The sequence below is a fragment of the Phyllostomus discolor genome, chromosome 8 (assembly GCF_004126475.2).
Source record: "Phyllostomus discolor isolate MPI-MPIP mPhyDis1 chromosome 8, mPhyDis1.pri.v3, whole genome shotgun sequence".
Classification (NCBI taxonomy): Eukaryota; Metazoa; Chordata; class Mammalia; order Chiroptera; family Phyllostomidae; genus Phyllostomus; species Phyllostomus discolor.
This window is the reverse complement of record NC_040910.2, coordinates 114382203-114410073: the sequence shown is the minus strand read 5'-3', so window position 1 is coordinate 114410073 and position 27871 is coordinate 114382203. Positions and strand designations below refer to the sequence as shown.

At 66.6% G+C, this 27871-nt stretch overlaps 1 protein-coding gene across 3 annotated transcripts; it reads left to right on the top strand.

The window, feature by feature from the left end:
• Positions 1–3592: 3592 nt before the first annotated feature.
• On the top strand, positions 3593–27781 carry CSNK1D (casein kinase 1 delta). Of its 3 annotated transcripts, XM_028520167.2 has the most exons (10): positions 3593–4001; positions 9332–9442; positions 18598–18746; positions 19105–19333; positions 19609–19779; positions 20007–20155; positions 20815–20986; positions 21385–21524; positions 24140–24202; positions 25252–25720. In XM_028520167.2, the coding sequence occupies exons 1-9, from the start codon at positions 3926–3928 to the stop codon at positions 24170–24172; spliced, it is 1230 nt and encodes a 409-aa protein (XP_028375968.1). In that variant the 5' UTR covers positions 3593–3925; the 3' UTR covers positions 24173–24202; positions 25252–25720. The 3 variants fall into 3 exon arrangements, with proteins under 3 accessions (XP_028375968.1, XP_028375966.1, XP_028375969.1); XM_028520165.2 differs by lacking the exons at positions 24140–24202; positions 25252–25720 and adding an exon at positions 27635–27781 and having other exon boundaries at positions 3602–4001; XM_028520168.2 differs by lacking the exon at positions 24140–24202 and having other exon boundaries at positions 3603–4001.
• Positions 27782–27871: the final 90 nt, after the last annotated feature.

Genomic DNA, 27871 nt, shown 5'->3' with positions numbered 1-27871 from the left:
CTTACGGTCGTGTGCTCTCGGGGAGAGGGTTACTAAGCCTGCTCACGGATGCCTCACGGAGCAGGGAGTGATGATGCCTTTGAGGAGAGCAGAGGAGGGCAGAGCAGCTTCTTAAATTACCTAATGGTCTTCAGCACGGGAGATTGGTCTCTTCTCCCCTTTCTCTATTTTTTCAATCATTTATAGACCAGCATGCATGAATAGATACCCATCTTTGTACTCTGTGTTTCAACCCAACACTGTTCTGTGTTTTGTTTAGAGTGTTCCAGCTTCAGCTCTAGGGAGCCCCTTCCCTGCGTGTTCCTTTAGCACAACCACTTCGTGGCACAAACAACGTCGTGGGTCGTTGTTTGGTTTCGTTTTCAAGCACTTCCTTACTTTCTAGCTCTGCTAGTGAGCTCGGGACACCATAATAGGACCACGGGGCTCGGTCCAGGACAGGGGGCTCTCCTCTTGAGCCACACTGACAGTTGGGGCCCTTCTGTGTACTGTAGCAGCATCCCAACCTCCACCCACGACGGCCAGCAACACCCCCCCCCCCCCCGGCAACCCCGTGTGATGGAGGAGGGGGGGGCACTGCCAAATGCCTCCCACGGCTCCACCCCAGCTGAGACCCCTGGTCGCCAGGGGCCCAGGCAAGCTCTCTGGGGTAACGGAAACACTCTGTTGTGCCATCCAACCCGGGCGCCCCTGAGCCTCCGGGACGTGGCTAGCGAGGCCGAGGAGCCGGGTTTTCACTCTTACTCGTTCAGTTAAGCTAAACAGCCGTGAGTGGCTAGCGGCTGCCTCTGGAGCAGACGCCTGTCAGAGCTGGAGCCCAGCCCGAGCCTGGGCCTGGCCTGCCCCTGCCCGGCCGCCGGTGGGCTGTTGCCGACGGGCATGAACTCATTTCCGTTTCCGTCCTGGTGCGGGCGAGGGGCGCTTGCCTCTGCCCCATTAGTCACGGGGTTGGCACAGGGCACCCAGAACCTGACAGGCTGCTCTTCCCAACTCCCACCGGTGCCTTCCTCCAGCCAGAGCCTGAGCCTGGGGCGACTGGCGTTTTCCGGATTTTCCTGGGCCAATAGCTGGGCGCTAGCTGTGCGAGGCACACACCCGAGCACACACGCACAGGCAAGCCCTCTGCACACTGCCTTTCACCCTTGGGAGACCCTCCAGGTCCCACCGGGGGCCCTACGTGCTGGCCCCCTCCCACAGGCCGAGGTCATTCCTCCTTCAGATCTCAGAGAAAGGCCACCTTCCCGTGGAAGCTGCCAGAAGCCACAGACTGCGGCCCCGTGCCCTCATGGTGCTGCCTGGAGTCTGACCGTAGTCCTTGCCCGTGGTTGGCCTGTCTGTCCTGAACCCCTGGACAGAGACTCGGCTGGCGAATGTTGTTAATTAAATGGGAATAATCGTTACTGCTGGCCCCACCCCTCGGCACACAGACTCAGGTCCTAGAGCGAGGGGTGGGCTCAGGTACAGACCCCAGCAGGTCTGAGCAGGAGGGGACTGTCCGTCCGGGCGCCATCCACTGCTCTGTGGGTGAATGCCACCGCTGCCAGCTGTGCAAGGACCGTGTGCTGAGCAAACGCACAGGAGCGAGGCGAGCAGCGAGCGAGCACCAGCACTAACTGGTTTCCAGGCCCCGTTCTGAGGGGTGCGTGTGGTAACTCGCCTTCTGCACAGCCCTCGGGGTCTCGTGCGCTTATCCCTGTTTCGCAGGTGAGAAAACGGAGGCACAGGGCGGCGGAGTTACCTGCCCCGGGTGGCACAGCTGGTGGCAGAGCAAGGATGGAGACTTGGGCACCTGACCCCTGAGCCCCACTCCCCCAGACACTGCCTTTAAAGGGGGTGGCCCCTCCACTCCTGTCCAGGCGTGACTGTTACTCGTGTGCATCGTGGGTGCCAATTCAGTGTCTTTCACTGAGGGCGGGGGGTGGGGACAGAGGGAGTTTAGCTGAGCAAAGGCGGGGCACGCACCTTGCATGAGCACAGGGCAGCGTGCGCAGAGGCCCTGGGCAGAAAACTGGTGCCCTTGGGGAACTGCAGGCATCCCCGTGGGGTGGTGGGGACCCGCTGAGCTGCAGCACGGAGTCTGGGTTCAGTCCCCAGGGTTGATCTGTGTTTTCTTTAACATACAGTTCAGTTTTAATGTTTTTAAAGATTGTATTTGTTTATGTTTAGAGAGAGGGGAAGGAAGGGAGGAAGAGGGGGAGAGAAGCATTGATCTGGTGCCCCTCGTGTGCCCCCTACTGGAGGCCTGGCCCTCGACCCAGGGGTGTGCCCTGACTGCAGGGGGAACCAGCAACCTTGGTGCCTCAGGACGATGCCCTAACCCAGTGAGTTACCAGGGCCTGTGGTTTTTAAAAATGAATTAAAATTCCCATAACATAAAGTTCACCATTTTAACCATTAAAATTTGTTTGTAATTCTCATCCAAGGACATTTTTTTTTCATTGCTTTTAGAGAGGAAGGGAGAAAGAAACACCCACGTCAGGGAGAAGCATCCATTGGTTGCCCAGGCCAGGATCACACACACTTGGGCCAGAACTGGGCATCAGCCCACAGGCAGGTCTGTGCCCCAGCAGGGATGGAACCCGCAACCTTCTGCTCATAAGCAGAGCCACCCCGGCTAGCACTGTTTTAAAGTGTGTGATTCGGTGGCTTTGGTGCATTCGTGATGCCGTGCAATCATCACTCCCACCTCGTTCTGGCAGGTGATTGTCACCCCGGAAGAGGAGCTCAGCGCCCGACAGCTCCAGCCACCTCCCCAGCTCCCAGTCGGCTTTCTGTCTCACACAGACTCTGTGCCTGAGGAGCGTGGCCCTCTGGGTCTGCCTTCTTCAATGTTTTCGAGTCATTCCCCTTGTAGCTTTGGTGCTTCGTTCCTTTCGTGGCTGGGGAGTAACTATCCCACTGTGGGGACTGGCCGTACTTTGATTATCCATTCGCCCATTTGGGAGATTCGGGTTGTTTCACTTTTGGCTGTCGTAATATGATTACATATAGTAAATGACAAAACGCTGCTCTGGACACGTTGATTCAGTCTCCAGACGGCCGGGAGGCTGGCAGTCCCGGCCTCGCCCTTTGAAACCCTGGTAGCTTCCCCTTCACCTTCACCCTCCAGGTCTGACAGCAGACCGGGGGGCGTGCCCTTCCTTCGCCCCAGGTTCGAGTGTGCAGGACGTCGGGGTTCTCCAGCACCAGGCCAGGGTGCACACCTGTGTCCCGGCCTGTGTCAGTCTCTCCGGGCGCTGGCCCGGACGGAAGGACCTTCCCGCCGCGTACCAGGGCAGGGGTCCCGGGAGCCTGGGGGGGCGGGCTCGGCCCCCTTTCACCCTCTAGCAAAGCGCGATGCCCGCAGGCCGGTCTCGGGTCTTTTGCCAGGAGCCGCTGGCTTCCCACAGGCCTGCGAGGGCAAACGTAGGGTCCGCACACGGGAAGGAGCCCAGCCGAGGCCAGAAGGAGAAGGGGCGGGCCGGGGGTCCAGGGGTCGCGCGAGGACACCTCAACGCTCACGCGCCCGCCCCGCCCCGCCCCGCTCCGTGGTTCGGACAGCGCGACCCCGCCCCTCGGGCAGCGTGGCCCCGCCCCTCCGGGTTGCTAGGGGAAGTGACGTCACAGCGCGATGGCGGCGGCTCCTTCAGGCAGCTGAAGGGGGATTTAGGCCCGGAAGATCCGAGTCCATCCGCGGCGGGGAGAGTGCGAGCGCGGCCGTCGGGGGCCGGAGCAGGGGCGGCGGCGCTCGGACTGTCCCATCCGCCCCGTATTGTGGCGCTGGGCGCGGCGGGGCGTCCGGAAAGCGATGGTGAAAGCGGGGCCGTGAGGGGGGCGGAGCCGGCAGCCGGACCCGCAGTAGCGGCAGCAGCGGCGCCGCCTCCCCGAGTTCAGACTCAGGAAGCGGCCGGGAGGGCAGGAGCGAGCCGGGCCCGCCGCCGCCGCCATGGAGCTCAGAGTCGGGAACAGGTACCGGCTGGGCCGGAAGATCGGCAGCGGCTCTTTCGGAGACATCTATCTCGGTGAGGCGTCCGTCCCCCCGGCTCGGGGCCGCCCCGACGGGCGGTCGCCCGGTTCCGACGCGGGGACCCGGGCTGGGCCGCCCCCCCCCCACTGCCGGGACACTCCGGTCCCCGCAGCGCCCCCGCGGCCCCCGCTCCGGCCGCCCGACCCCGCGGCGGCCAGACGGGAACTCGCGGTCCTTCCGGGTCGGCCCGCGCCGCCCGCCGCCCGGGGACACCTGCCCAACGTGTGCCCGGGGCCGCCGGGGTCGGCCCGGGGCCCCGCCGCCCGCGCCGGCGCCCCGCAGGCGGACAAAGGCGGCGGGCGGCGCGGGCCCCGCGTCCTGCGCACGTGTGGTGGGCCGGCCGGGAACGGCCGGAGGCGCCCGGGGCCCCCGCTGCCCTTGGCGGCGCGGCCCGGGGCCGGTCTGGCCGGGGCCGAGGACGTGTTGCGCATCCGGCTTCCGCGCCGGGCGCCGGGACTCGGAGCGCCGGCGGCGCCCGCAGACCGGCCGGGCCCCCGGCCGCAGCGGACGCGGGGCCGCGCCGCCCTCGCGAGCTCGTCCCTGTGGCTGCGGCGAGGCTGTCAGGCCGCCCTGCCCGCGGCGGGGACCCCCTGGGCTGTCTCGGGCCCGCGGGGAGAGCCCACGCCCCGGCGCCGGGGTGGTGCGGGGCGGCTGGCACCTCCCGGCCGGGCGTGCGGGGCGGCTGCCTCTCGCGGGGCCGGCGCGCGAGTCGCCCCGCCCCCCGCGGGGTCCGTCCAGCTGGCCCGCGGGGCGGCTGCGGCGGGACCGCCGCCGTTGCGCAAGTTTGGGGGTGAACTTCTCCTGCGGTGGCGTCTCGCGGGCCGGCGCACCTGCCAGGAGAGGCAGGGCCGGCCGGGCGCAGTCCGCCCGCCGCTGGGCGCGCCGAGCGGACGGCGGGGCGTGTGCTCCCGCCCCTCCCGCCGCCCGGAGCGCGGGCCTCGCCCGGGCGGCAGTTCACTGCCGTCGGTGCCTCCTTCCCGGCCCTGCAGGGCAGCCCCGACCCAGGCGACCCTGTTGCCTTTGAACCTGGACTTCCGCCTGCCACCCTGCGGAATAAAACGCACTTTGGAGACGTTTGGGTTTTCCTGTTTAAATATTTATGGTCAGCAGTCAGCGGCCGCATCCTCGGCGCCGCTTCGGGAGGCAGAGCGCCGCGTCAATGCGAGCCGTTCGCCCTATTTATAGAGCAGTAGCTTTGGGGCAGAACCCGTAAGGCGGGGTCTGGGAGCGGGGCCGACAGGCCAGCCCGTGAGCCGGCCTGGCGCGGACGTCGGAAGTGGACAGTCGGGAGGTCTCTGTGCTCTAGTCGGAGACTGTGCCGGGCAGCGCTCGGTTCCGGAGGCTGGGTCCAGACCGTCCTGCCGCGGGCTCCTCGTCGGGAGTGGGCGCTCTGTGGGGACCCTGCTTGCACACCCTCCAGCCTGCCTTGGGGCCCCCGCTCTGGCTGGGCGCCCAGCGCCCCTCGGTGGAGACCAGGCCTCCGTGTGCCTGAGGCTGGTGGGTCGGAGCCCCCGCCGGGCCGCCCGTTGGGACTGGATGGGCAGGCCGGTCCCCCTCCGCTGCACTGACTCGGCTCTGTGCTGGCCGGAGTGAGTGATGGCCGTGGAGATGGGTCTGCGATGCTCCCCGAGCACTGCGGGTCAGGGTCGAAGGTGAGGTTCAAAGGGCAGGGGATGGACTGAGTCACTTGTACCAGGGTTGTGTGTTTCTTCTGTTCGTTTAAGCCACTGATTGGCATCACTTGAGGGGTTGAGTCTTCGCCTGGAAAGTGGGCATGTCCTGTCATTCTGGGCCATCGCTTTGCAGGACGCTCCTGGCCCCTCCAGGGAGGGCTGCCCCGGACCCCAGGGTGTGTGGTCTCGGTCCTCAGTTTGCCTCCCCTGAGCTCCACAGGTCCCAGAGGCTCCTGGGGGGCCCAGTGCTCACGCTGAGGTGGGAGGCCGCCGCACCTGTCACCCGGGCCTCCCTCAGCCTCGGCCCCCACACGCTTCACCCCTGGTGTGCCGGAGGCCACAGGCCATCCTCCCACTTTGCCAGCAGGGCATCTCCCCAGTTGGCTGTGTGGGGGGGACAAGGGCAGGGCCAGTGTTCTTGGTGTGGCCCCGGGGTGCCCAGAGGACTTGGGGGGGTGTGGGCACCCAGGCCACGTGGTGGGCACGGGTGCTACTGGGAGTTGAGGTGTGTGGGGCTCCCAGCCCTGGGGGGGCAGCGTGATCCCCCTTCTCGTGGAGCTCTGTTCTCCTCCCGGTCTGTCTTCTGGGACCGCACCCTGCTGCTGCGGCTGGTGGCCAGAGGACTCGGCAACATGTGCATGCACCTCGTTTGGGTGCCGAGTTTGGGGGCCTCTTCGCCCCGACTTTCCTGCCTCGCCAGCGTTGGTGCTCCTGTGGCACTCATGGGAGGGGAGGGCAGCCCCTCGCCCTCCGCAGCTCCCGTGGCCGTCCCGTGGTCTCCAGGGCGGGGCGTGAGCGCTCCAGCGGGACGTGGGGGCGCTGCCTCCGCTGCCCTGCTGTGCTGGGGCCTCTCCCCGTTTCTCCACAGTGTCACTGCCCGGTGACAGTCACCTCCCTGTCCCAGGGCTGGGGCTAGTTAGGGCCACCTAGTTTACCGTCCACCTTGCCTGCCCAGCTCGGGGGGCCAGTCCCGTTTCCCTAGGGCCAGCACTGGCCTGTGTCTGAACACAGGTGCCCGCCGCCTCCTGAGGGCAGGTTAGCTGCCCGGGAGTGGGGGTGCTGCTTTGGGAGCCGCCGCCACAGCAGCGTGAGCAGACGCCGTGAGGAGACGCTGACAGGCGGCTGGGGTGTGGCCTGTTCTGAGTCTGGAGCCGGAGCTTAGTGCTACCTTAAGTTCATTTAGGGGTACTTCTGGTGTGCGTGTGTGTTTAGTGTGAACTTTTTTAAAAAAGCTATTTTTAGAGAGGGGGGAGGGAGAAAGAGGGAGAGAAACATCAGTGTGTGGTTGCCTCTCGTGTGTCCCCTTCTGGGAACCTGGCCTGCAGCCCAGGCACGTGCCCTGACTGGGAATCGAACCGGCGACTCTTCGGTTCGCAGGCTGATGCTCAGTCCACCTGCCACGCCAGCCAGGGCTAGAAGCACGCCTGTAGGTTACCTGCTGTGAAGCCCCAGGTTTTGTAACTTCCAGCTCGTCACAGGCTGACACCTCACGGAGTAAGAGTGAAGCGTCGCAGCCGCGCCACACGGTTGTGGGAGCCCTGCTGTGCCGCCTGCTGCGCCCGCAGCCGTTCGGGGACGGAACTTGGAGCGGCACCGTCCCCGGAACTCGGCGCTGCTGGCGGCTGTTGGGGGGGTGGGGGCTGCAGACTGGAAGACCTCGGTTCCCTGGCCTGCGCAGCCCTGAGGCTCTGCTGCTTGGCGCTTCCACCTGGTGGACACGTTCCCATGTTTGCGTGGCAGGAGCCCACGTGCAGCCCTTCTCCTTGAGTCATTCATTACACGGGGGGCGACCTTCGTGCCCAAGTTTGCAGGTGTGCCCGGGGAGGGCTGGCACCACGCCTGGAGGAGGGAGTTGCCATGCATGCCGAGCTGCCCGCCGCCCGCATGCCGCCACCGTGCAGGGAAGCTGCCCTGGGCTGCTAGCTGTCTGCCCCGGGGAGCGGGGCTGGCCGTGCTTCGGCCTCTGCAAGGCGTGAGCCCGGGAGATAGCCCGCCTGGGCAGGACCCCGCCTGGGCAGGACCCCGCCTGGGCAGGACCGCGCTGCCTGTTGGAGGCGGGCCTGAGTCCAGCCGGGCTGGCACAGGGGAGCCTGTGGAGTGCTGACGTCACCGGGAGATGAGTCATCCACTCCTGCCGGGCGGCGGGTTCAGGTCAGAGTCCTGGGCCCTCGGAGGAACCTGGAGTTCATCTCTCCACTTGCGCAGTTACTCCGGTGGTGAGGTCATTTCTCTTGTGATTGGGTCGACGGTGCCGGCTGCAGGCAGGCAGGCGCGCCTGTCTCTCGTGCCCCAGGGCGCGAAGCTCCTCGACCCGGAGGGCCTCAGGCAGCACTCAGACAGTGGGTGTCCCCGCTGCACCGGCCCTGGGCACCGGGTTTGGAGGCAGGCCGCCGCAGGTGACCGCACCCCATGTAGTCATCCGGGCTTTGGGGTTCTGGGGCACTCCCTGATGTTAGCTAGCATCAACAGGCAGCTGTCCTGCAGGTGCGTCGCTGTTGCGGTGCGTGCCGGCCTTGTCTGCCTTTGGTCGGGGGTCCCAGCGTGCTTGGTGACCACTGCCCTGTTCCTCTCCACAGCTCCCTCCTGGGACCCACTGCCAACCTGCCGTCTCAACAGATGGCGGGCAACTGAGTCACCGAGGACTGGGGGGAAGGAGGTGTCCCGGGCTCTGTCGGGGCTGCCGGAGCCAGTGGTGGTGGCGGCTTCCAACAGCCGCACTGCCGGGGTGGTCACGGTGTTGGCACCCGGCGGGTGCCTGTGGGGAAGGCCCGCAGGGCCGGGCCTGCGCCGTCTCTGTGGTCTCCCCTGCGGGAAGGCCCTGCCGCTGCTGTGGGCCGGGTGGGGACTCGGGGGCACTTGTGTGGGAGGGTGGAGGGTGGAGGCTGTCAAGTTTGCAGGTCAGTACGGGGAGAAAACAGATAAAACACTTGTAGATAAAAGCTCCTAATTTTACCTTTAAACTCACAGGCTGATGCCTGAGAGGTATGAGCAGACATATTGTCAGTTATAGTACAAAACGAACAGGATATGTGACAGGTAGTCAGGGCTTTGAAAACGAGCTCAGCCTCCTGGTCTAGTGTCACTGCTAAACGCACAGTGGTGCCCTGCTGCTGAGAGCCCCCCCCCCCCCCCCCAAGCGCTGTCCCTTGGCCTGGACTGCTGGGGGTCTGAGGCTGTGTGGTGTTGGGTGAAGACCCAGCCTCCCCTGTAGAGAAAGGTGCATGCGCACACCGTTCTGCCCTGGCAGCGTCGGGGGGCCCGGGAGGTGTCACAGGAACACGTGGAGTCACCCTGGGGCTGACCAGCAGGTGCTGGGAAGGCTGGGAGCAGGAGACGTGGGAGGCTGCGAGAGAACCCCTTGGCCTTCTCCGGGTCCCCTAGTGACGTGTGCCGACTGGGCACGTGCGGCGGTGGGTGATGGACCACAAGCTAGACTTGCCCACACGTGTCGGGTCGCTCGCTGGAGAAGGGGGGAGGAGGGTGACTTGCACAGGGTCCGGGGGCCACTGACACCGTCTCATGGCGGGGGCGGAGCGAGACCATCCCCTCGTGCTTCCTGGAAGGTCGGGACTGGGCTTCCGTCCCTGGCGCGCGGCGACTCTGGGGCAGGTGGACCCCAGGTAGTAATGCTGTGCTTCTCTTTCTTTGCAAGGTACGGACATTGTTGCCGGGGAAGAAGTTGCCATCAAGCTTGAATGTGTCAAAACCAAACACCCTCAGCTCCACATTGAGAGCAAAATCTACAAAATGATGCAGGGAGGAGGTATGGCCCTTACCTGTTCCACAGACACCCGGGGCGGGTTGGTGGGGCGTGCTCCCCGCACCAGAGTCTCGGGGGGTTCTGGGAAAGGCCTGCACCCTGGACCCACGTGCCGGTGGGCCTGCAGAGGGCCTCGCTCAGCGGGAAGAGGCCGCCTTCCTCCCCCGCCTCACGTGGCAGCACCTGCCTTCGGGGCTGGTGGGAGCTCTGGTGCCCCAGCGCGGCTGCCGCGTGTGCGCCAGCTCAGGGCCGTGCTCCGCTTGCCGCTTTGGGGGTGGTGGCGCCTTCGGACTTGTCTGCGTGAAACAACTGTGACCCCTGACCTCTTAGTCACTGTCCCAGTTCCGTCCCTAAGGCTGCCTGATGTCCAAGGGCGCCCATCCTGACCTCAGAGTCTAACTTTCAGCATTCTCTGGACTTTGAAATCATCTCTCTAACAGAGCAGGGGGGCGTGTTTTGGTGGGGGTCTCTGTTTGGGACACGCTGCAGCATGTGGGCTGCAGCATGTGGAGGGTGTGACCAAAGCTCCAGGAGGGGCCTGGGGCCGGCCCGTGGGAAAGACGGCTGTGCTGCTTCCTCCTAGAAGCCCGGGGCGGGACCCCAGAGCTGCAGCTCCAGGCCCCTCCTCTCCCAGTTTGGTCTGCTACTGGGACCCTGCACAGGGCGTCTGTGCGCCCCATCCTGCGTCTCACGGGACCAGGAAGGCTCTCGACTGGCACACGGGTGGACACAGTCCGGCTCCTGTGGTCCCGGGGAGGTCGGCAGAGCACCAGCCAGGGTGTTTGCCCTCCAGTGGCCGCGGCGGAAGGCAGGCAGCTTCTCAGACACAGCACTGAAGGCGGTGACCAGTAGAACAAGGGGACTCAGGATGTGGCCTTCGTGGCGGGCAGGAGCCTGGAGCTGGGGGTGGAAGAAACCCCCCCACTGAGAAGCCTTGTTGACTTTCGAGGAACAGCATCGCTGAGAACCTCCAGCCCGGGCAGCACTGCGTGTGGCACGGGGCGGCGGCACCCCCACCCCGGGACGGGGTGTCTGCAGGTGTGGCTGCCGCTCCTTCCCGTCTGAACCTGCTGGGGGAGGTGCGGCACCACCTCCCCCTCCCCCCGTCTTCCTTGCCGTCCCCACACAGACGGGGTCCCCCAGTCTGAGCTGCACACTCGAGGGTGCTGTCCAGGTATGCGGTGTGCTGGCGAGAACGACTGTGCCTGGAGAAGCAGGGCACACCCTTCCGGGAGGTTCTGTGAACTCGTTGACCGAGAGCAGGCTGGGCCCGGCAGAGCCGAAGGAGGAGTCCCCCCCTTTGCCCAGAGCGGGGGGCTGTGCAGTGGGCCAGCCTCCGCAAGGCGTTTCCGGCGGGGGCCGCAGGCTGCTGTGTCCTGGCGGGGACAGCAAGCACCCTGCTGCTGCTCCCTCTGCGCCAGGTCCCGGTCCTCCTTGCGGCAGGGGAGTGCCGACAGCCACTGCTCCGGTGACGGCGGCACGGGGCCCAGCCGGGGGGCAGTCCGAGTGACGTCCGTGGGAAGGAGTTGGGTAAATACATGTTAGTGTCAGGGATTGCTAGCAGTGTGTGTGTGTGTGTGTGTGTGTGTGTGTGTGTGTAAGTTATTCATTGATTTTAGAGAGACATCGATTGGTTGTTCCGAGTGCCGATGCACTCAGTGGTTGGTTCACGTATGTGCCTTGGCCCTGGGTTGAACCCACAGCCGTGGTGTATCAGGACAACACTCCAGTCAACTGAGCCACCTGTCCAGGGTGGCACAAGTCAGTTTTTAGGATAGATCTGGTCCAAGATAAAAAATTGGGAGCAAGGACAGAAAGAAGAAAAGATGGCTCGTGACCCGCATTGCGTGCCTGTATTTCAAGTCCTTTGACTGGTGTGAGCCGTTTGCAGAGATGCTCTGGCGATTCTCCTCCTGGTGGGAACAGCAGCCGGTGAACGGTACAGCCCTGGAAGAGCTCGGAGAACACGGCACCTTGTGGATACACTGGCCGGCCCAGCTTGTGGCCGGTCGCCAGAGCAGTGGCCCCGACGGGGGAGGCGCCGGTGGGGGTGCCGGAACACAGGACCGGACACGGTTGCCCGTTCCGGCACGCGAGCCCCCGCGCACAAACCCAAACCCTTTTCTCTGTAGCTCCCACGATGCTGCCCACGGCGACGTGGGCGCCACAGGGGAACCTCGCTTGTGCTCTCCTGGCACTGGGGCGGAACAGCCCAGCATTGCTCCGTGTGCCACCCTGGCAGCTCGGGAGGGGTGCAGGGGTGGGTGTCCTTAACGCCCGTCCTGGTCAGCTCGCGTTTTCACAGCGCGCGAGCCCTGCAGGGCTGGGAGGCCCGGGCCAGGTCCGGGCGCGAAGCGGCCCTGTGCCTTGCTCCCCACCCCCACCCCCTCGCCTGCCCTCGTGTCCACGCGCAGCCCGTCGTCGGGGCTGGGGGGGGGTCCAGTGCTGGTGCACTGGAGGGCGAGGCCGAGAAGCCAGCTCTGCTTCCCGGCAGCCTCGGGGGGTTGGTGAGCTGTGCGGTCCGATGGGTGGTCTCCGTGGTGACACGATGACGTGTCCTTGCTCTGCGGGCCCCAGCAGCTGCTGGCGCAGCCCTGACATTGCTCGTGGGCCGAGAACACACAGCACAGGAGCACCACACCCGAATACTCGCAGCAGGAGAGCCATCAGAACTCAGGGGGCACGTCCCCACACAGCCGGGGCCGCTGGCCTGGGAGCGTGGGACCCGGTAGCAGTCACCCCGGTGAGCAGCACCTGGAGTGGCGTTGGCTGGGAGTGAGGCGCCTCTTCCTAGCCACACCCCAGGAGTGGGCGTAGAGGAGGCCCGGGGTGGGACACCCCGCCTCCCCTGAGACCGTCCGTCCCCGAGTCGGGGGCGGTGCTCGAGGCGAGCTGCCCCCCACTCCAGCCTTTCCCCGGGGCGTGGGGAAGGGCAGCGTCACCCGGTCACGCTCTTTTCGCTGTAGTTCGGTCACAGTTGTCCCCACCCTGCGTGCCCCTGCCCCCACAGGGGGTCCGCAATCTGGTGTCCGTGCCCGTGGGTCCTTCACACGTGTCCCTTCACTGGACCCTTCCCCTCTCCCCGGGTGTCCCCCTCCCCCCTCCTGCTGGTCCCTGTCGGTCCGTTCCTTGCTTCCTGCCTTTGCTTCGGTTTTGCTCGTTTCTTCATTTTGTTGATCAGGTTGCATTTACAGGTGCGAGATCACATGGTGCTTGTCTTTCACCACCTGGCTTGTTGCTTGGCTCCCTCCACGCTGTCGCGAAGGGTCAGAGCGCTCTCTGCTGCACGGGGTTCTGTCCCGTGGATGCGTCCCGGTTTCCGACCCACTCGTTGGCTGAGAGGCACCGTGGCTGTTTCCAGCACTTGGCTGTTGTGGACTGTGCTGCTCTGAGCATGGGGGTGTGTAGGCTCTTTGGGATCGGTGGCTCAGGGTCCTGTAATCCCTGTGGTGGGATCGCTGGGTCAGCAGGCTGTCCCAAAGTGTCGCAGGTTCGATTCCCAGTCAGGGCACATGCCTGGATTGCAGGCCATGACCCTCAACAACCACACATTGATGTTTCTCTCTCTCTTTCTCCCTCCCTTCTCTCTCTAAAAAATAAATAAATAAAATCTTCAAAAAAGAAAAAAAGGCTGTCCCATTTTTAGTTTCCCGAGGGAATTCCCCCCTGTTGTCCACAGCGGCTGCGCCAGTCTGCATCCCCACCTGCAGTGCACGGGGTTCCCTTTTCTCCACGTGCTCACCAGCACTTCTGTCTGTTGCTGCGGACCGCCCTGACCGGCGTGAGGCGGCATCTCGTTGTGGTTTCGGTTTGCATCTCTGGTGGCCGGGGGTGCTGGGGTGCTCTCACGTGTCCCTGGGCCCTCTGTGCGTCCTCTGGGGAGCAGTGTCTGCTCGCGCCCCTGCCTGTTTGTCCAGAGGACTGTGTCCCTGGGGTGGGGGGGCTGTGTGGGTCCACGCATGCTCTGGAGCCCACACCCTGGTCCCAGGTGTCGTTGCAGGTGTCTTCCTGCACAGCAGGTTCCCTCTGCGTTCTGCTGTTTTCTTCAGCCGTGCGGGGGCTTGTTTCAATAAAAAGACTTCATTTGTTTGTCTTGATAGGGAAGGGAAGGGAGAAAGAGAGAGGAACATGCACGTCTGGTTGCCTCTTGGGTGTCCCCCACTGGGGACCTGCACCACAACCCAGGCCTGTGCCCTGGCTGGGCATCAAAACGGCGACCCTGTGGTTTGCAGGCCGGCGCTCCGTCCACTGAGCCACAGCAGCCAGGGCAGCTGTGCGGGATGTCTGAAGTTCCACTGCCTGTGCTTTTCTCTAGGACTTCTGTGGTGTCACGGTTTACGTGTGAGTCTTTCATCCACCTTGAGTCTTGCTGGCGTGTGGCGTGAGTTGGTGGTTGAGTTTCATTTTTCCGTATGTGCCAGGATGGTTCTCCCAGTACCGTCTGTTAAAGAGGTTGCTTTTACTCCATTTTATGCGCCTTCCCTTTTGTCGAGCATTAGTTGACCGTAGAGACTTGGGTTTACTTCCGGGCTCTCCGTTCTGTTTCATTGGTCCATGTGTCTGTTCTTATGCCAGCACCAGGCTGTTTTGATTACAGTGGCCTTGTAGTGTAGTATGATACCGGGTATTGTGATTCCTCCTACTCACATTCTTCTTTATCAGGAAAACAGCTTTTCTATCCAGGCCACTTTCAAAAACTGGGGATTCTGGGAGGGGAGAGTCTGACATAGGTTTTAGGGGGTTCCCCAAAGCCCTCAGGTAGAGTGCCTCTACCTCCCCTCCAGGACGGAAGAGGGGTTGATGCTGTGGCCCCCGGCCTGACAGCAGTGTCAGGTTCGATTCCCAGTCAGGGCACATGCCTGGATTGCAGGCTTTCTCCGTCCGCACCCCTTGGAGCCCCACTGCTGGGCGGCCTTGTGGGACGCGGCTGTGGCGCTCTCCCTCCCCAGAAGCAGGCTGGCGTGGCTTTCCTTGTGAGCGGGGCCACCCCGTGGCTGGTGCTCTGGAAGAAGGGGCCTGGCTCCCCCAATCTTCCGCCCCTGTGGCACCTCACTGCCAGGACAGAACCCCTACAGAGCCAGTGGCTCGAGAAATCCCGGGCCCTCGGTGGACTTAACAGACGCTCGGCTCCACCGCCTCACCCTCTGTGCACACCCTCCTTCGGCCCAAAGAGTGCGCTGGGGTCGGGCAAGGCCGCAGCGCTGCAGCCCTGGGGGCCTGATGACCTGCTCACGTGCGCCAGCCCCGCGGGGCAGCAGCAGCTCCCAGTGCCTTAGCACAGCCCCCTGCAGACCGCTGGGCAGATGCGGGCCCCAGGGCCCTGGTCAGGCAGCTGCCGTCTCCAGAACCTGAAGTGTGATTCTTAAAAGGTTACAGTAGTCAAACACAAACCACGGGTGACTAGCAGTAAGTCTTAGACCAGATAATGCCTGCACGCAGAAGATTGGGGCTGGCTTGGAGGGTGCCGAAGACACAGCCGTGGAGACGTTCTGTGTTCCTCAGTGGGAGGTCTGGTCAGTTGTCCGTCCTTCAGAGCTCTCCGGGTCAGGGGTCCTGGTCCAGACCCGGCACGGGTTTCTTCCAGGGGGCAAGCTGACTCGAGAACTCCGAGTAGCCAAGGGCTGAGGCTGACTAGAGTACTCCTGGAGGAGCGGGGTGTTGGCCCTGCAGATACCGGAACTGACGGCCGCTGTGCGGAGTGGCAGCCCACCTCCAACCGGACGGACGGTGGTGTCGGTCCCGCAGGGGGCCAGGGCCAGGGCAGGGCAGGCGAGGCTGGAACGTGCGGTGGCGGGGAAGACACACTTGAAGGCGGGCGGGGGGGGGGGGGGGCATCTGCTGGCCAAACGTGGGGTGAGGAGCGTTCACGAGCCCACAGTGCTGCGCACACTCACCGAGCTCCACGGGGAAGCGCAGGAGGAACCGTCACGTGGGAACGGCCGCTCCAGCGAGGGGTACGGACGGGAGTCATCGGTGCCTGCAAGCACCCTCGGGGGAGCCAGGGTCTGGAGCCGCCCTCAGAGCTTTGCCCTCAGGTGACTTGACGACAGAAAAGTGCATTTCGGTGAGGAAATCGGACAGTGGGTCACAGCCGGCAAGTCCCGGTGGGTGGCGGTTCGGCAGAGTCGCCTGAACTCACCAGAAGTGTGTGTGGTGAAGACGGGACGGCCGCCGGGCTGAAGGGTGAGGACCGGCGTGTCGCCCCGCACAGGGCGGGCCTGGGGCTGACCTGGCAGCGCGGAGGGGCCCTGGGGCTTCGGAACTGAGGGCCTGGTGCGCGCACGGGGCGGGGACGTCGGGCGCCCCACCTCGCCTTCCCCAGAAGCCCGCTGCGGGCGCGGGGCCCCCGCGTGAGCAGTGCCCTGCCCCGCCTGTTCGCTTGGCCAGAGCAGCGTCATCGGGGTGTGGCAAGCTGCACCTCAAGGAGAGCATGGTGTGGTGAGTTTTGCCACGTTTGCACTCACGGGAAGCCATTGCCACAGTCAGCACAGCTGATGTGTCCATCCGTCCCCCCCCCCCCCCCCCCCGAGAGGCTCCTGCGCCCCTCCTGGTCCCCTCATGGCGGTGACCTGCCGCTCCTTGCGGACGCTGCTCCCGTCGCCGGGTCGGCCGCACTTCCTGCTGCGTGTTGGTGGCCACTGCTGCGTGGCGCCGGAGCACCCTGGGCGGCCGCGCTAGGTTCCTGGTCCCCTCGCCTGTCCATGGAGGTGGGGGCCTGGGGGCCCAGCCTTCCAGACAGCTGCTGCAGGCTTGTGCAGGGGCCCTGTTCGGAGGTTTGCTTCCCCTCCTGTGGGCGTGCCCTCCCCGCCGTCCGGTGCACCCGAGGCGGTCGGCCTGGCGTGGTCTGCAGTCTGCCTCTGTCTGCCTCTCCGTCTGCGCCCTCGCAGAACCCTGTGCGTTGCCAACTCGCTCCTGCCGTGGTGGTTGGGAAGTCCGGGCAGAGGTCGGGCGGAAACCTCCGAGAGCCAGGTTTCAGGGCTTTCCTCTGTCACTTGTTCTCCATTTCATCGAGTTCCGCCGTGACCTTTGGTTTCCCCTGCTGACTTTGGGGTTAATTTCTTATTTTTCTGGATGGAAACCGAGATCATTGATCTCTTCCTCACGCAGGTGTCCGGTTGCCATGGCTTCCCTCAGGCACACCTGGGGCGGCACCTCGGAAGTGCTGACGCGCCGGGCACTCGTGTTCGCGCAGCCCCAGGTGCTCCCGGCCCCCGTTTGATTCCCTCCGTGGCCCCACGGCTGACGCCACCGTGTGTGAAAGAGCCATTCATCGTGCTCGCCAGGCCTGCGGCCCTGGGGACGGGCAGAGCGGGGCCGTCTCGTCCCCGCTCTGCGACGCTGCGGCCTCGCCTGAAAGGCTCGAAGGCGGGGGCCGGACCCGTCTGTCACCGCCGCCGCCATTGGCGAGTCTGGAGGTTGGTGCTGTCTGTGGGCGAGGCCCGGGCAGCAGCTGAGGCGCTGCCCTGCCCGCCAGCACAGCAGGGGGCGAGCCGCGGCGTCTCTGATGCGGCTGGGAGACGAGCTCCCCTGAGCCCCGGCCCAGGGAGGGCAGCTTGGGAGACCCGGGGCGTGGGGGGGGGGGCCAGGTGGTGTGGCTCCGGGCGAGGGCTGCGGGGACAGGGCGGCGCCTGCGTCCCTTTGAAGTATGTCACGTGGCTTCCAGGCGTCTCCGCGGCCTGTTTCCGGTCAGAGGACACGGGCGCCTGAGAACGGGCTTTGTGCGTCTGGAGCCATCGCTGCCGTGAGGCCGGTCCTGGGAGCCTCTCCACACGCGTGGGGCGCAGGGGAGAAGCACATGCCACTGGGCAGGGCGACCGGCGCCGCAGCCTGGCCGCGGCGGTGTCCCCGCTGTCCAGCTCCCTGCCGCCTGCGCTCTGCCGCTGGCCGCACAGACACGCGGGGGGTGTGCGCTCGGCGAGGCGGTGCCTTCGCTGCCGCCAGGTGACCAGCCGTCTGTCCCGCCGTCCTCCTGGCGTCACGCGCGTCCTGCGCCCTTTCACCCTCGCGTGTGTGAAGGTGCTGGGTGTGCACAGGGAGCATGGAGGGTGTGCGTCTTCCTCCACTCTGGCCGCGGGGAGCTGCCAGGGAGCTGGCGCTTGCTCACGCCGGTCTGGTCGGGCTGGAGGGAGCGGGCCCCGCCCCGCGTCCTTGCACCCAGTCAGGGCCGCAGCACGGACGCAGCGTGTGCACGTCCAGCATGGTCTCGGGCAGCTGAGGTCTCGGCCTGTCCTGCTGCTCGTCTTTTGTTTTCTTTTGGATGAGTCGGGAATTTTTAGTTTAATAGTTGTCCTTACGGCCAGCTCCTCTGGGGGCTCAGTAACTGTCCCTCTCGTGCCGGGAGCAAGGTCGGTTTCCCTCGTCCGTCTTTCCCTGCCGTGGCCTCCTCCGTGGTGCTTTCTCCCAGCCCCGCTGCGCCTCGTGCTGCTGGGTCCTCGTCTCCTCCGAGCTGCCCCGCCGGCGTGTGCAGGGTGCGGCGGTCTCCAGCCGCCGCCTGGAGGGGACGGAGGAGCAGCGACGGGCTCTGCGTCTCTGTGCCCGCGGACGGCTCCGTCTGGTCCGGGCTGGGGGTCTTGCGGCCCCTGCCCTCGGAGAACGCCAGGCCTCTCTGTGCTGGAAGGACGTTCCTCCGTGTGTCCTGACGGGGAGTCTCGTCGGCCTGGTCTTTGTTCCTCGGCACCTGCTGCGTCGTCTTCTCTGTTGCTCCGAGGCCTTCTCTGTCACGGGTGACGAGCGACTGGGTCGTCGGGCACTAGCGTGGTGTCCCTGGGGTCCTTGCTCTCGGGGCCCATCGAGCTTTTGGGTGTCTGGGCGAAGTGTTTTTGTCCGCCGGTCTCTTCCGACGTGGCGCTCGCCCTCCTTTCTCGGTCCCCTCCCGGGGGCTGCGGAGGTGGCGGTGGCCTGAAGGTGTCCCGCGGGGACCGCCGTGCGTTGGCTCTGCCAGTGCCTTCTCTGCGTGAGGCGATGCCCGGAGCCCCCAGTGTCAGGTCTGCTGTGCGTCCCGCCCCGCGCGCCCGTCTCCCGCGCTGCCGGTCGGCGAGCTGTGCGGAGGGTGTCGATCCCCGGGGCTGGGCGGCTCTCCCACCGGGCCCCCCTCCCCTGCCCCTCCTCCTCTGTCCCGCATCGGCCCCCCGCCCTGAGACGCCGTGTGTGTCTTCCAGTGGGCATCCCCACCATCCGGTGGTGCGGGGCGGAGGGGGACTACAACGTCATGGTGATGGAGCTGCTGGGGCCGAGCCTGGAAGACCTCTTCAACTTCTGCTCCAGGAAGTTCAGCCTCAAGACCGTCCTCCTGCTGGCCGACCAGATGGTGAGGGTTCGTGGGTCGGAGCGGTTGGTCTGACTGCGGGTGCTTCTCCGTGCGCCCGTCACGCGCAGGGAGGAGGTGACACGGGGGTTGGGCTGGGTTTGGGGGGCCACTGTGGGCACAGGACAGCACACCCACGTGTGCAGTCTGACGCCCGGGGACGGGACGCAGAGGGGACGCCGCCGAGGGCTGCTGCCCTGCCCCCGGAGCGCCCGCGAGAGGGAAGCGCCCAGGGTGGTGGGTGCAGTGTCCCATCCAGTGGGTGAGCACCCGCCCTGGCCACGGGCGCAGACTCGGGGCGCCGGCAGAGGCCGCCTGCGGGCTGAGGCCGGGCCGACCCCGCTGTGCCTCCTGCCCGCAGATCAGTCGGATCGAGTACATCCACTCGAAGAACTTCATCCACCGGGACGTGAAGCCGGACAACTTCCTCATGGGGCTGGGGAAGAAGGGCAACCTGGTCTACATCATCGACTTCGGCCTGGCCAAGAAGTACCGGGACGCCCGGACCCACCAGCACATCCCCTACCGTGAGAACAAGAACCTCACCGGGACGGCGCGGTACGCCTCCATCAACACGCACCTCGGCATCGGTGAGCCCCGCCCCGGGCCTCGGCTGCCCGGCACACCCGGCTCGGTGCGGGGGAGGGCCGCTGGGGCTGGGGGTGCAGAGCGGGGCGCTCTGGCAGCTGTGCCGTGGCTGCCCAGGGCCCTGGGCGGCAGGTCGGGGCTGCTGCAGGGGGGTAGGGGGGCGGCAGGAGAGAATCCGGGTGTTTCTCTGTGGTTCTCCGAGTTCGTTTGCACAGTCAGCGTGTGTGTGTCGCTGCTGCTGCGGGCCAGCCGTGGTTCACCCCCACCCTCTCTCCAGAGCAATCTCGAAGGGACGACCTGGAGTCGCTGGGCTACGTGCTCATGTACTTCAACCTGGGCTCCCTGCCCTGGCAGGGGCTGAAGGCTGCCACCAAGAGGCAGAAGTACGAGCGCATCAGCGAGAAGAAGATGTCCACGCCCATCGAAGTGCTCTGCAAGGGCTACCCCTGTGAGTGCGGGCCCGCGGCGGGGGCGGCGGGGCAGGCGCCCTGACACAGGGCACTTCCCTGTGTCCTGTGGGACTGCTCTGGGGCAGGTGCCGGGAGGCCAGGCTGCTCCCAAAGCTACAGGGCCCCCAGGTGGGGATGGGGGGGGGAGCTGTGATGTCACCTGTTGCCACGCGGGTCCTGGTCCGGGCTGCCGCTGGTTAGCCCTGAGCGTCTCGTCGTTTCACAGCTGAGTTTGCCACGTACCTGAACTTCTGCCGTTCCTTGCGCTTCGACGACAAGCCTGACTACTCGTACCTGAGGCAGCTCTTCAGGAACCTGTTCCACCGCCAGGGCTTCTCCTACGACTACGTGTTCGACTGGAACATGCTCAAGTTCGTAAGTGCCGTCGCCAGCCCGCCGGCCTTGCAGCGCGGACAGGAAAGGGCCTGTCGGCGTCAGGCCGCCTCCGGGGCCCTTGGGCTCTCGTGTGTGGGGGGAGCGCGTTGTCCGAGGGGCAGAGCCGGGGCCCCGTCCGCTGCACCGGGAGCCAGGCGTCCCTGCGGGGCTGGGCCTGTGGGGTTGGCCCGCGGGGGAGCGGCTGCAAGAATGAGGGGCCGTGGAGGGGCAGCAGGGCAGGCCAGGCGCGGGGGCGTGCACAGGGGCCCCCCGGCCCCAAGCCAGTGCGCTCCCTGATTCGCCGAGTCTCCTTCCGCTGAAAGGCTGTTTCAGTGCTGGCCACCGTCGGCCCTCGGAGTGGGGAGGTGCTGGACCTGTGGTGTGGGGTGTGGTGCCCGCTTGCTGCTGCTGCGGGGCGTGGCTGAGACAGAGGCTGCGGCCACAGGAGCCGAGGGGCTGCTGGGGGAGTTGTCCTCCACGTGGTGGGCAGCCTGCGGGGGCCCTGGGTGTTGAGTCGGACCTTGGCCCCGTTCCTCAGTCTGTTTAATAATTGCTCGTGAGAGTGCTGCTGTGCCCCTAGCGTTCTCTCGGGCTGCGGGGGATGACCGGGGCCTGCGGACGCCCCCAGACCCTCTCCCTCTCCTCCCCTGCCCTCCCAGGGTGCCAGCCGGGCAGCGGACGATGCTGAACGGGAGCGCCGGGACCGTGAGGACCGACTGAGACACTCCCGAAACCCAGCCACCCGTGGGCTCCCTTCCACGGCCTCGGGCCGCCTGCGGGGGACACAAGAAGTGGCCGCTCCCACCCCACTCACCCCTACCTCACACACTGGTAAGTGGTCCCGGGGCTGCAGCTCATACCACGTGTCTCTCCTGCTGCCGCAGGAGGCGGTGGGGTTCTGTGTGCATGCGACCTCCGGGACAGCCAGCTCTGAGCAGGGTCTGGGGGGGCCTCTGTGCCCCCTTCTGCTTGTGCTTACTCCTGACGGGGTGGTGCCTTGGGGAAGCCGGTCTCACAGCCCCTTTTCTGACACGCATGCCCCTGCCGGCCCTGAGGAGCCCTCCCATGGGAACCCCCTGTGCGGCGTCCCCCTTTGTGGGCCCTGCCCACGGGCGTGTGCGACAGGGCAGTGTCAGCTGGGCGCTGTCCTGCCTGCGGCCGCCCTGAGCACCCAGTGGGATGCGGGACCCGGCATGGGAGGCCTCACCCCCCGCCTCGGTCTCCGTCAGCTAACACCTCCCCGCGGCCCGTGTCCGGCATGGAAAGAGAGCGGAAAGTGAGCATGCGGCTGCACCGCGGCGCCCCCGTCAACATCTCCTCGTCGGACCTCACGGGCCGGCAAGACACCTCCCGCATGTCCACCTCACAGGTGCGTGCGCCCAGCGCTCCTAGGGCGGGACACTGGCCGCGGGCTCTCTGCGTGCGGATGGGTGCCGTGGGCTCCAGGCGGAGTGGGTGAGGGTTTGGAAGGGTTTGAACTGAGGAGGCATGGTGCCCACTGGCTTCTCTCTGCCCACTTGGTTGAGAGCCTTGGAGAGCAGCGGCGTGGGCACCAGCCTCGTCCCCTGCCGGGCGGGGACAGGCTTCAAGGTCTTTCCTCTTCTGCGGCCCAGGCCCCGGCGGGCCTCCAGCTCAGCGTCTTCCCTGCACACACTCACCACGCGGTGCCCAGTGGCTCCAGGTGTCGGTTGTGGGCTCCCCCGGCCGCGGACTCGCTTTCTCATCCTCTCTGCTGGGCGGAGCCTGGCCAGGGTAGGAGGCAGGGCTGCTGGTGGTCAGTTGTGCGGGGTGGGGTGGACAGAGGTCTCTCGGGGTCCGGTGCCTGTGCCGTGCTGTGGGTGAGGGTCTCCCTCTCGATGCCCCTGCGCGTCCATCCATCTGCCCCCAGAGGCTGGGCACCCCGTCTGTGCCGTCCCCCACCCACACACTCTCCCCAGCTGGCTTCCGTCACGCCATTCTGCCCTGAGGGCCCCTCTCCGTGCAAAGCAGCTCTTTTTCCTCCAGGGCCCCTCCCGTGTCGGGGTGCCTTCGGGGAGGAACCTGCACCCCGACTGTTCGTGGGGCTCCTGGGGGACCCCGCCCTGTTGGGTGTGCAGGCTGCCCCTCGGGTTCCCGGGATGCCGCCCTGCAGTGGAGCGGGCCTGTGGGTGCTGGGCGCGGCTTGTTGGTGAGCGTGGCGGTGGGGGCACGGGGTCTAAGAGCTGCCGACTACTCCTTCCCGAATGCTCCGCTGAGCAGCGGTTCCGCTGGGTCCGTGCGGGTCCTGTGCCGTCGTTCTCCCCAGGACGCAGGAGTTCGAGGCGGGGGCTCGAGGGGTCTGGCTGGGATGGTGAGGGTGGGTCTCTTACGGCCCCACCACAGGGCCCAGCGGGGGCTGCGGGGCCTCCTCCCACGGGTCCCGGAGCCTGCGGGTCAGCCGCTGCCCCCCTGGGCATGCCGTGGCTCTCCGGCCCTGGAATGCTTTTGAGGGGACACTGGGGGCTTAGATTGGACTGGACATTTGCGTGTTGGGGCCCCAGCCAGCAAAGATGAGGTAAGGGACAGCCTTGACTTTCTCTGAGGAAGTAAAGCATCAGGTGGGTTGGGGATCTCTGAGGAAATGGGAGCGGAGGTCCTCCGGGCACCAGGCGCTGTGAGGTGTGAGTCCAGCCCCCACCCAGGCCGGCCTCTGTGAGCCGAGACCAGCCGGTAGCCCAGGGTCCTCGACGTCGCTGCTCTCCTCTCCGTCGCTCTCCGTCTGCAGAGAGCGAATGGCGCGGGGGGGGGGGGGGGGGGGTCAAGAGACTGGGTTTGAGGGTGTTTTCCCCCCAAGAGCAGCCTCTCAGCTTTTATCGCTGCTCACCCCAGGGATCTTGTTGGTTCTCCCTCCCAGGGAGGACCTGGCTCCTGGGGCGTGTCCCGCTGCTCCGCTCCGGGCACGGCGGGGTCTCAGCTTTCCTGGTCTCCGCAGGCGCACTCCCTGGGGCGGCTCCGCGTGGCCCTGCTGTCCCAGGGCGAGATCCCCGCGCTGGGACGTTGGGCCGCGGGTGGAGTGCCCCCTGTGGACGCGCGCCCCCCGAAGGAGCGGGGGGTGGCGCGGCAGCCTCGCGTGTGTCCCGCCGGCTCACGTGCGGCGGCGTCTCCTCCGTGCCCTCAAGGAGGGTCGCGTCTCGCGCCGATGCTCCCGGCCGGCGAGGTGGTGCAGCCTCGGCAGAGAGCGGCTCAGAGCTGTGTGCCCCCACCCCCCAAGGCCCTGCTGTCCCCAGCTAGGCGGGCGTGTCCCTCTCTGGGCCCCCGGCCACCACGCGCCGGGCTCTGCGGGAGGACGGCCGCTCCTCCTCGCTCCCACTCCCTTCTCGCAGGCAGCTGGTGCTGGACCAGCCCCGGGTGGCTCGGTCCCTGCGCACCCTGCCCCAGGGCGCGAGTCCGGCCTCTTGGGCCACGGTGGTGGGAGGCGTGAAGGGCGTCCGGTGGACGCGCTGGCACGCGGTGCGGTCTCGGTGCAGCGGTGCTGGGAGAGGGACGGTGCTGGGAGAGGGGCGGCACCGGTCCTCGGGCCACTTGCTTCCGTCTCAGCTTCAGTCCACGTTGTGTCGCCCAGATCAGGCCCCATGCTCGTCCTCATGCCGCGAGGAAGTGTGGCCACCCGTGCGTCACGGGGAGGCGCTGTCCTTTCCAGCTGCCCAGGCACAGGCCGCTCTGAGCGGGGAGTGAGGCCCAGGGCAGCTGCTGGGCCCTGGGCCCACTCGCTGCGGGAAGGCCCGGGGTCTGCCCCGGCTGGTGCCGGTCTCGGAGGCAGGTTGTCCCAGAGGGGCAGCCTCAGCTGCTCTTGCTTCGGGGCTGGGAGAAGGTGAGGCTGAGCCCCCGGGTGGTTCCTGGGGTCCCCTCGGTGGCACCCTGGCCAGTGAGGGCGGACCTGGTGGAGGACACACTTGTGGAAACAGGAGGCCTTGTGCTGGGCCGGCCAGCGGCCCCTGTACCAACAGCTGTCTTTTCCCACCTCAGAATAGCATTCCTTTCGAGCACCACGGCAAGTAGCTGCGCGTCTGCGTCGGAAGGCGGCACTGGGTGAGTGAGCTCACGGCGGTCTCCTGACGGCAGGCGCCGGGGCGGGTGGGAGCTGACCCTCGCCCCCTGGGGGCTCGCAGGTGGGCTTGGTCTTGCATGCCAGGTGCTGCAGGTAGTGTGAGGGCCCTCCGCCCAGTTCTTCCCCTCGTGCACCGTCCAGCACCTGCAGCCAGGTGCCCGGTCTGGGGGGCAGGCAGACCGCAGGGAGTCCCCTGGTGGGGTGACTCCAGGACCGCCTGCTGTGTGCGTCTGAGCCCTGCTGGGGAGCAGGGCCCCGGGGCTCTGCACTTGCCCGGCTCCAGCGGCCCCAGGACACGCCAGCCGCTGGGCCTCGGTGTCGGCCGTTGGGGTCGTGTGTCTGTCGCGCTCAGCTGAGTGGCCGCGCTTGGTGGGCCTCGGGCGCGCTCGCTGCGGAGACTCCTGCGGGCTCTGCGGGCCTGGCTTTGTCGTCGCTCCCTCCCTCCCTGCCTCCCTCCGCGTTCACCTGTCCTCCTCGCTTTGTTTTTCCTTCCTGACTCGGCCTCTGCCCGGCACCTCGTCCCTGCTGTCCCGTGCACCGGCCTGCCGGCCCAGCCGCTGCTCCCCGCCGCGGCGTGTGGCTGGGCCGGGGGCTGGGCAGCTGCTCCCCTCCTCAGAGGGCCGCAGCTGGGCTCGGACACGGCGGTGCCCTGGGGACTGTCAGGGGCACTGCTTGTCACCTCTCCCTCGAAGGGTGGGGAGCCCTGTGCCTTGGGGGCCTGGCCTCCGGTTTCAGACTACGAGATGATTTGGGGTGGGCGTGGCCAGGGTCAAGGATCTCTTGCCGCTTGGACTCGGGTCCTGTCGTCGCGAGCTTCTGGGCTCCGCCTGCATGCTCGTCTCCTCCCTGTCTTCCCGCCGCTGCTGCGCTGCGCACCTGTCCTGGCCGCGGAGGGCGCTCCTGCGGCGGCTGGGGGCGCGGGCGTCCGGAGCGGGGCTGGGTGACACCCGTCCCCTTCCTTCAGGGCAGCCACCGACCGGCCCGGCCCCTGGCCGCACGCTGACCTTGTCCTGTGCTTTGGCTCCGACAGATTCCCGGTCGGGTGGCGTCCAGTGGTCTTCAGTCTGTCGTGCACCGATGAGAGCGCCCCCTTGTGCCGCGAAGGGCAGACACTGAATGCATGGCTGATCTACTCTGTTACATGGCTTTACTAGTGACGCCCCGGGCTAGGACACCGGGCGCTCTCCAGGCCACCCACTGCGCATCGCCCGTGGGGAGCACCCTAAACTAGACCGGACAGACCCCAGCGCTGCCGCCGCCGGGGCTGCACTGAGGCCCACGCGAACTCGTTGTCCCGGGCCGGGAAGAGACGCCGAGGGCGAGACGCTGGCAGGAACCAGACCCCCGGCCCAGAGCCGCGGCCCCCCCCGCCGCGGCGGCGCTCCACGCTGCCCGACGAGTCTGCCGTGACCACCTCCTTCCACTCGGTTCTGACAGTTTTGTATCATTTTGCTAAAAATTATTGGCTTAAATCTGTGTAAAGAAACCTTTTTATTGTTTCTTGTCTGTCTCTCCCGTCTGAGAAAGGCGTAGACTTCAGCGAGCCCCGACCCGGACACCGGCGTGGAGTTGCTGTGTCGCCCGAGGCGGGCGCCGGGCACCCGTGCCGCCGCCGCCGCCGTGCCTGCGCCCGTGTGGCGTGGCCCGCTGTGGAGGGGTGTTCTCCGGAAATCGTCACGTGTACACGTGTGTGCAGTGTGTGTCTCTGTGTGTGTCGTGTGCTGTGTCCTGTGACCTCCCCTGGCTTGGGCCACCACCCCTTCCCCACCGTGAACTGAGCCTCCAGCGCTCCGCCGTCGGAGCCGTAGAAAGTGCGGCCACGAGCCAGGGCCTGGCGTGCTCCCGGCGCGGCGCGGCGCGGCGCGGCGGCAGAGGCGGGGCCAGTGCGGGCACTTCTCGGGTGGGGGCTGCCGCAGTGCCTTCGGGTTGGGGCGTCTTCTGAGCACACTGTGAGCAGCAGCGACGCAGCGCGGCCCTTGGTGTGTGCTGACGCCTGTGTGCGCAGGGCCGAGCGTGGGGCTGGCCGCCCCGGGTGTGGGCTGGCCCAGAAGGGGCCCTCCAGAGGGAGTCCCCCCCGGACGTGCCAGGAGGAGGGGACCCTGTGACCTGCGGGTCCAGACAGGTGTGTCGTGTTCTCCGGAGCCCAGGAGCCGCCGGGTCCCATGTCTCACCAGAAGGACCTGCGGAGCAGGGCCCCCGTGCCGTTCCCTGTCCCGTCACTGTGTCAAAGGCCCCCGGTGGTGGCAGCCAGTAGACAGGAGCCCTTCTCAGGAAGGGGGCGCACCGTGTACACTCGTGGGTGCTCCCACCCTGCTCGTGTCAGCCCTGCAGCTCGGCCCTGCAGCGGTGTTCGGAGACCAGGGAGCTCGCAGGCAGCTGTGGGCCCGGAGAGTGTCCGGGGGGTGTCCCTCCGGAGCCCCACGGCACCGGGGCACGGGTCCTGGGTGCCAGGCGGTGATGCGTCGGCGCACAGGGTTTGGTGGGGGATGGTGGGTCAGGGCATTTTGGGGCGCCCCCGGGAGGGGTGGCCGCTGCGTGCAGCACCCTGCCCGAGTCCTCGGCATGTGGCTGTGGACAGGGCCGTGTCCCGTGACGGCGCCCAGGAGCTGTGTTGGTGTGTCTGTGCAGCTGTGTCAATGCCGTGTCTGACCTGTGCATTCGTGTGACCACTGTACCTGTGTACTCATGCACCGTGTAAATAATAAACATACGACGTCTACCTTTCCTCCCGGCTCCTGGCACCTGGTCATTATTTCCTCAGCTCGAGTCTCCAGTGGGTGGGCGACCACACGAGGACACTCTGGGCCTGGGCGGGCAGGGCGGGGCCACTGCACCTGGCGTCCGGCCTGCGCCCTCCACCCAGGGGCACGCAGCCCCGGCCCCCAGCCAGGCCTCCAAGGTGCGTTGACCATCTCAGGGTCTCCTAATAGTGTCCCCAGAGCGTGACTTGGGGGTTGGCTGGTCCTCGCCTGGGGCCAGCAGGGGTGAGGCAGCTCAAGATGAGAGGGAGGGGGATGTGTGGGAGTGCTTGTCCCCCATTCAGCAAGCCCAGGGGCTCCTGCCAGGAGCCAGAAGTGGGCATGGAGGGCGCCCTGTCCACCCCGCCTCTCCTCTCCCCCACTCCGGTACAGGCAAGTGGCTGCTCAGACCAGCAGCCTCCAGGGTACCGTTGGGGCTGGCCCTCTGGGGCCTGACGGGGCGGGGGTGGGGGCCAACTGGCACGCTGCCCACGGGGCGAGGCAGCAGGCGCAGGGCTGCACCTTTGCCCGGTCCCACCCGCCGAGGGGCTGGGAGGACCAGAAAGGGTGCCAGGCAGGGGTGCAGGGGCAGGGGCCTGGCTTCCGCGTAGAGCCCCGGGGTGCCGTCTCCTGACTGAGCCCCAGACGTGAGCCCTCGCTTGCTTTTCATTGCAGAGGAGCAGGGACGTGGCATCTCTCCGGCTGCACACGGCCCGCCAGGGCACCCAGTGCCGGCCCCAGCGCCCTCGACGCACCACCTACTGAGGCGGCCCCAGTGGCCTCCGATCGCTCCCCAGCCATGCAGGCGCCACCGGCCACAAGGGCAGGTGGGTGTGAGGGGCCTGGGCGAGGCCGGCAGGGCTGGATGGGGAGTGCGGGGAGCTCCCCAGGGCCCTGGCGGCGTCTGTGGGG

Coding starts and splice junctions, on each gene's coding strand:
- CSNK1D (XM_028520165.2), top strand. CDS start 3,926: ATGGAGCTCAGAGTCGGGAACAGGTACCGGCTGGGCCGGAAGATCGGC. Junction 19,334..19,608: donor CAACACGCACCTCGGCATCG/GTGAGCCCCGCC, acceptor CCCTCTCTCCAG/AGCAATCTCGAAGGGACGAC. Junction 20,156..20,814: donor ACTGGAACATGCTCAAGTTC/GTAAGTGCCGTC, acceptor CTGCCCTCCCAG/GGTGCCAGCCGGGCAGCGGA.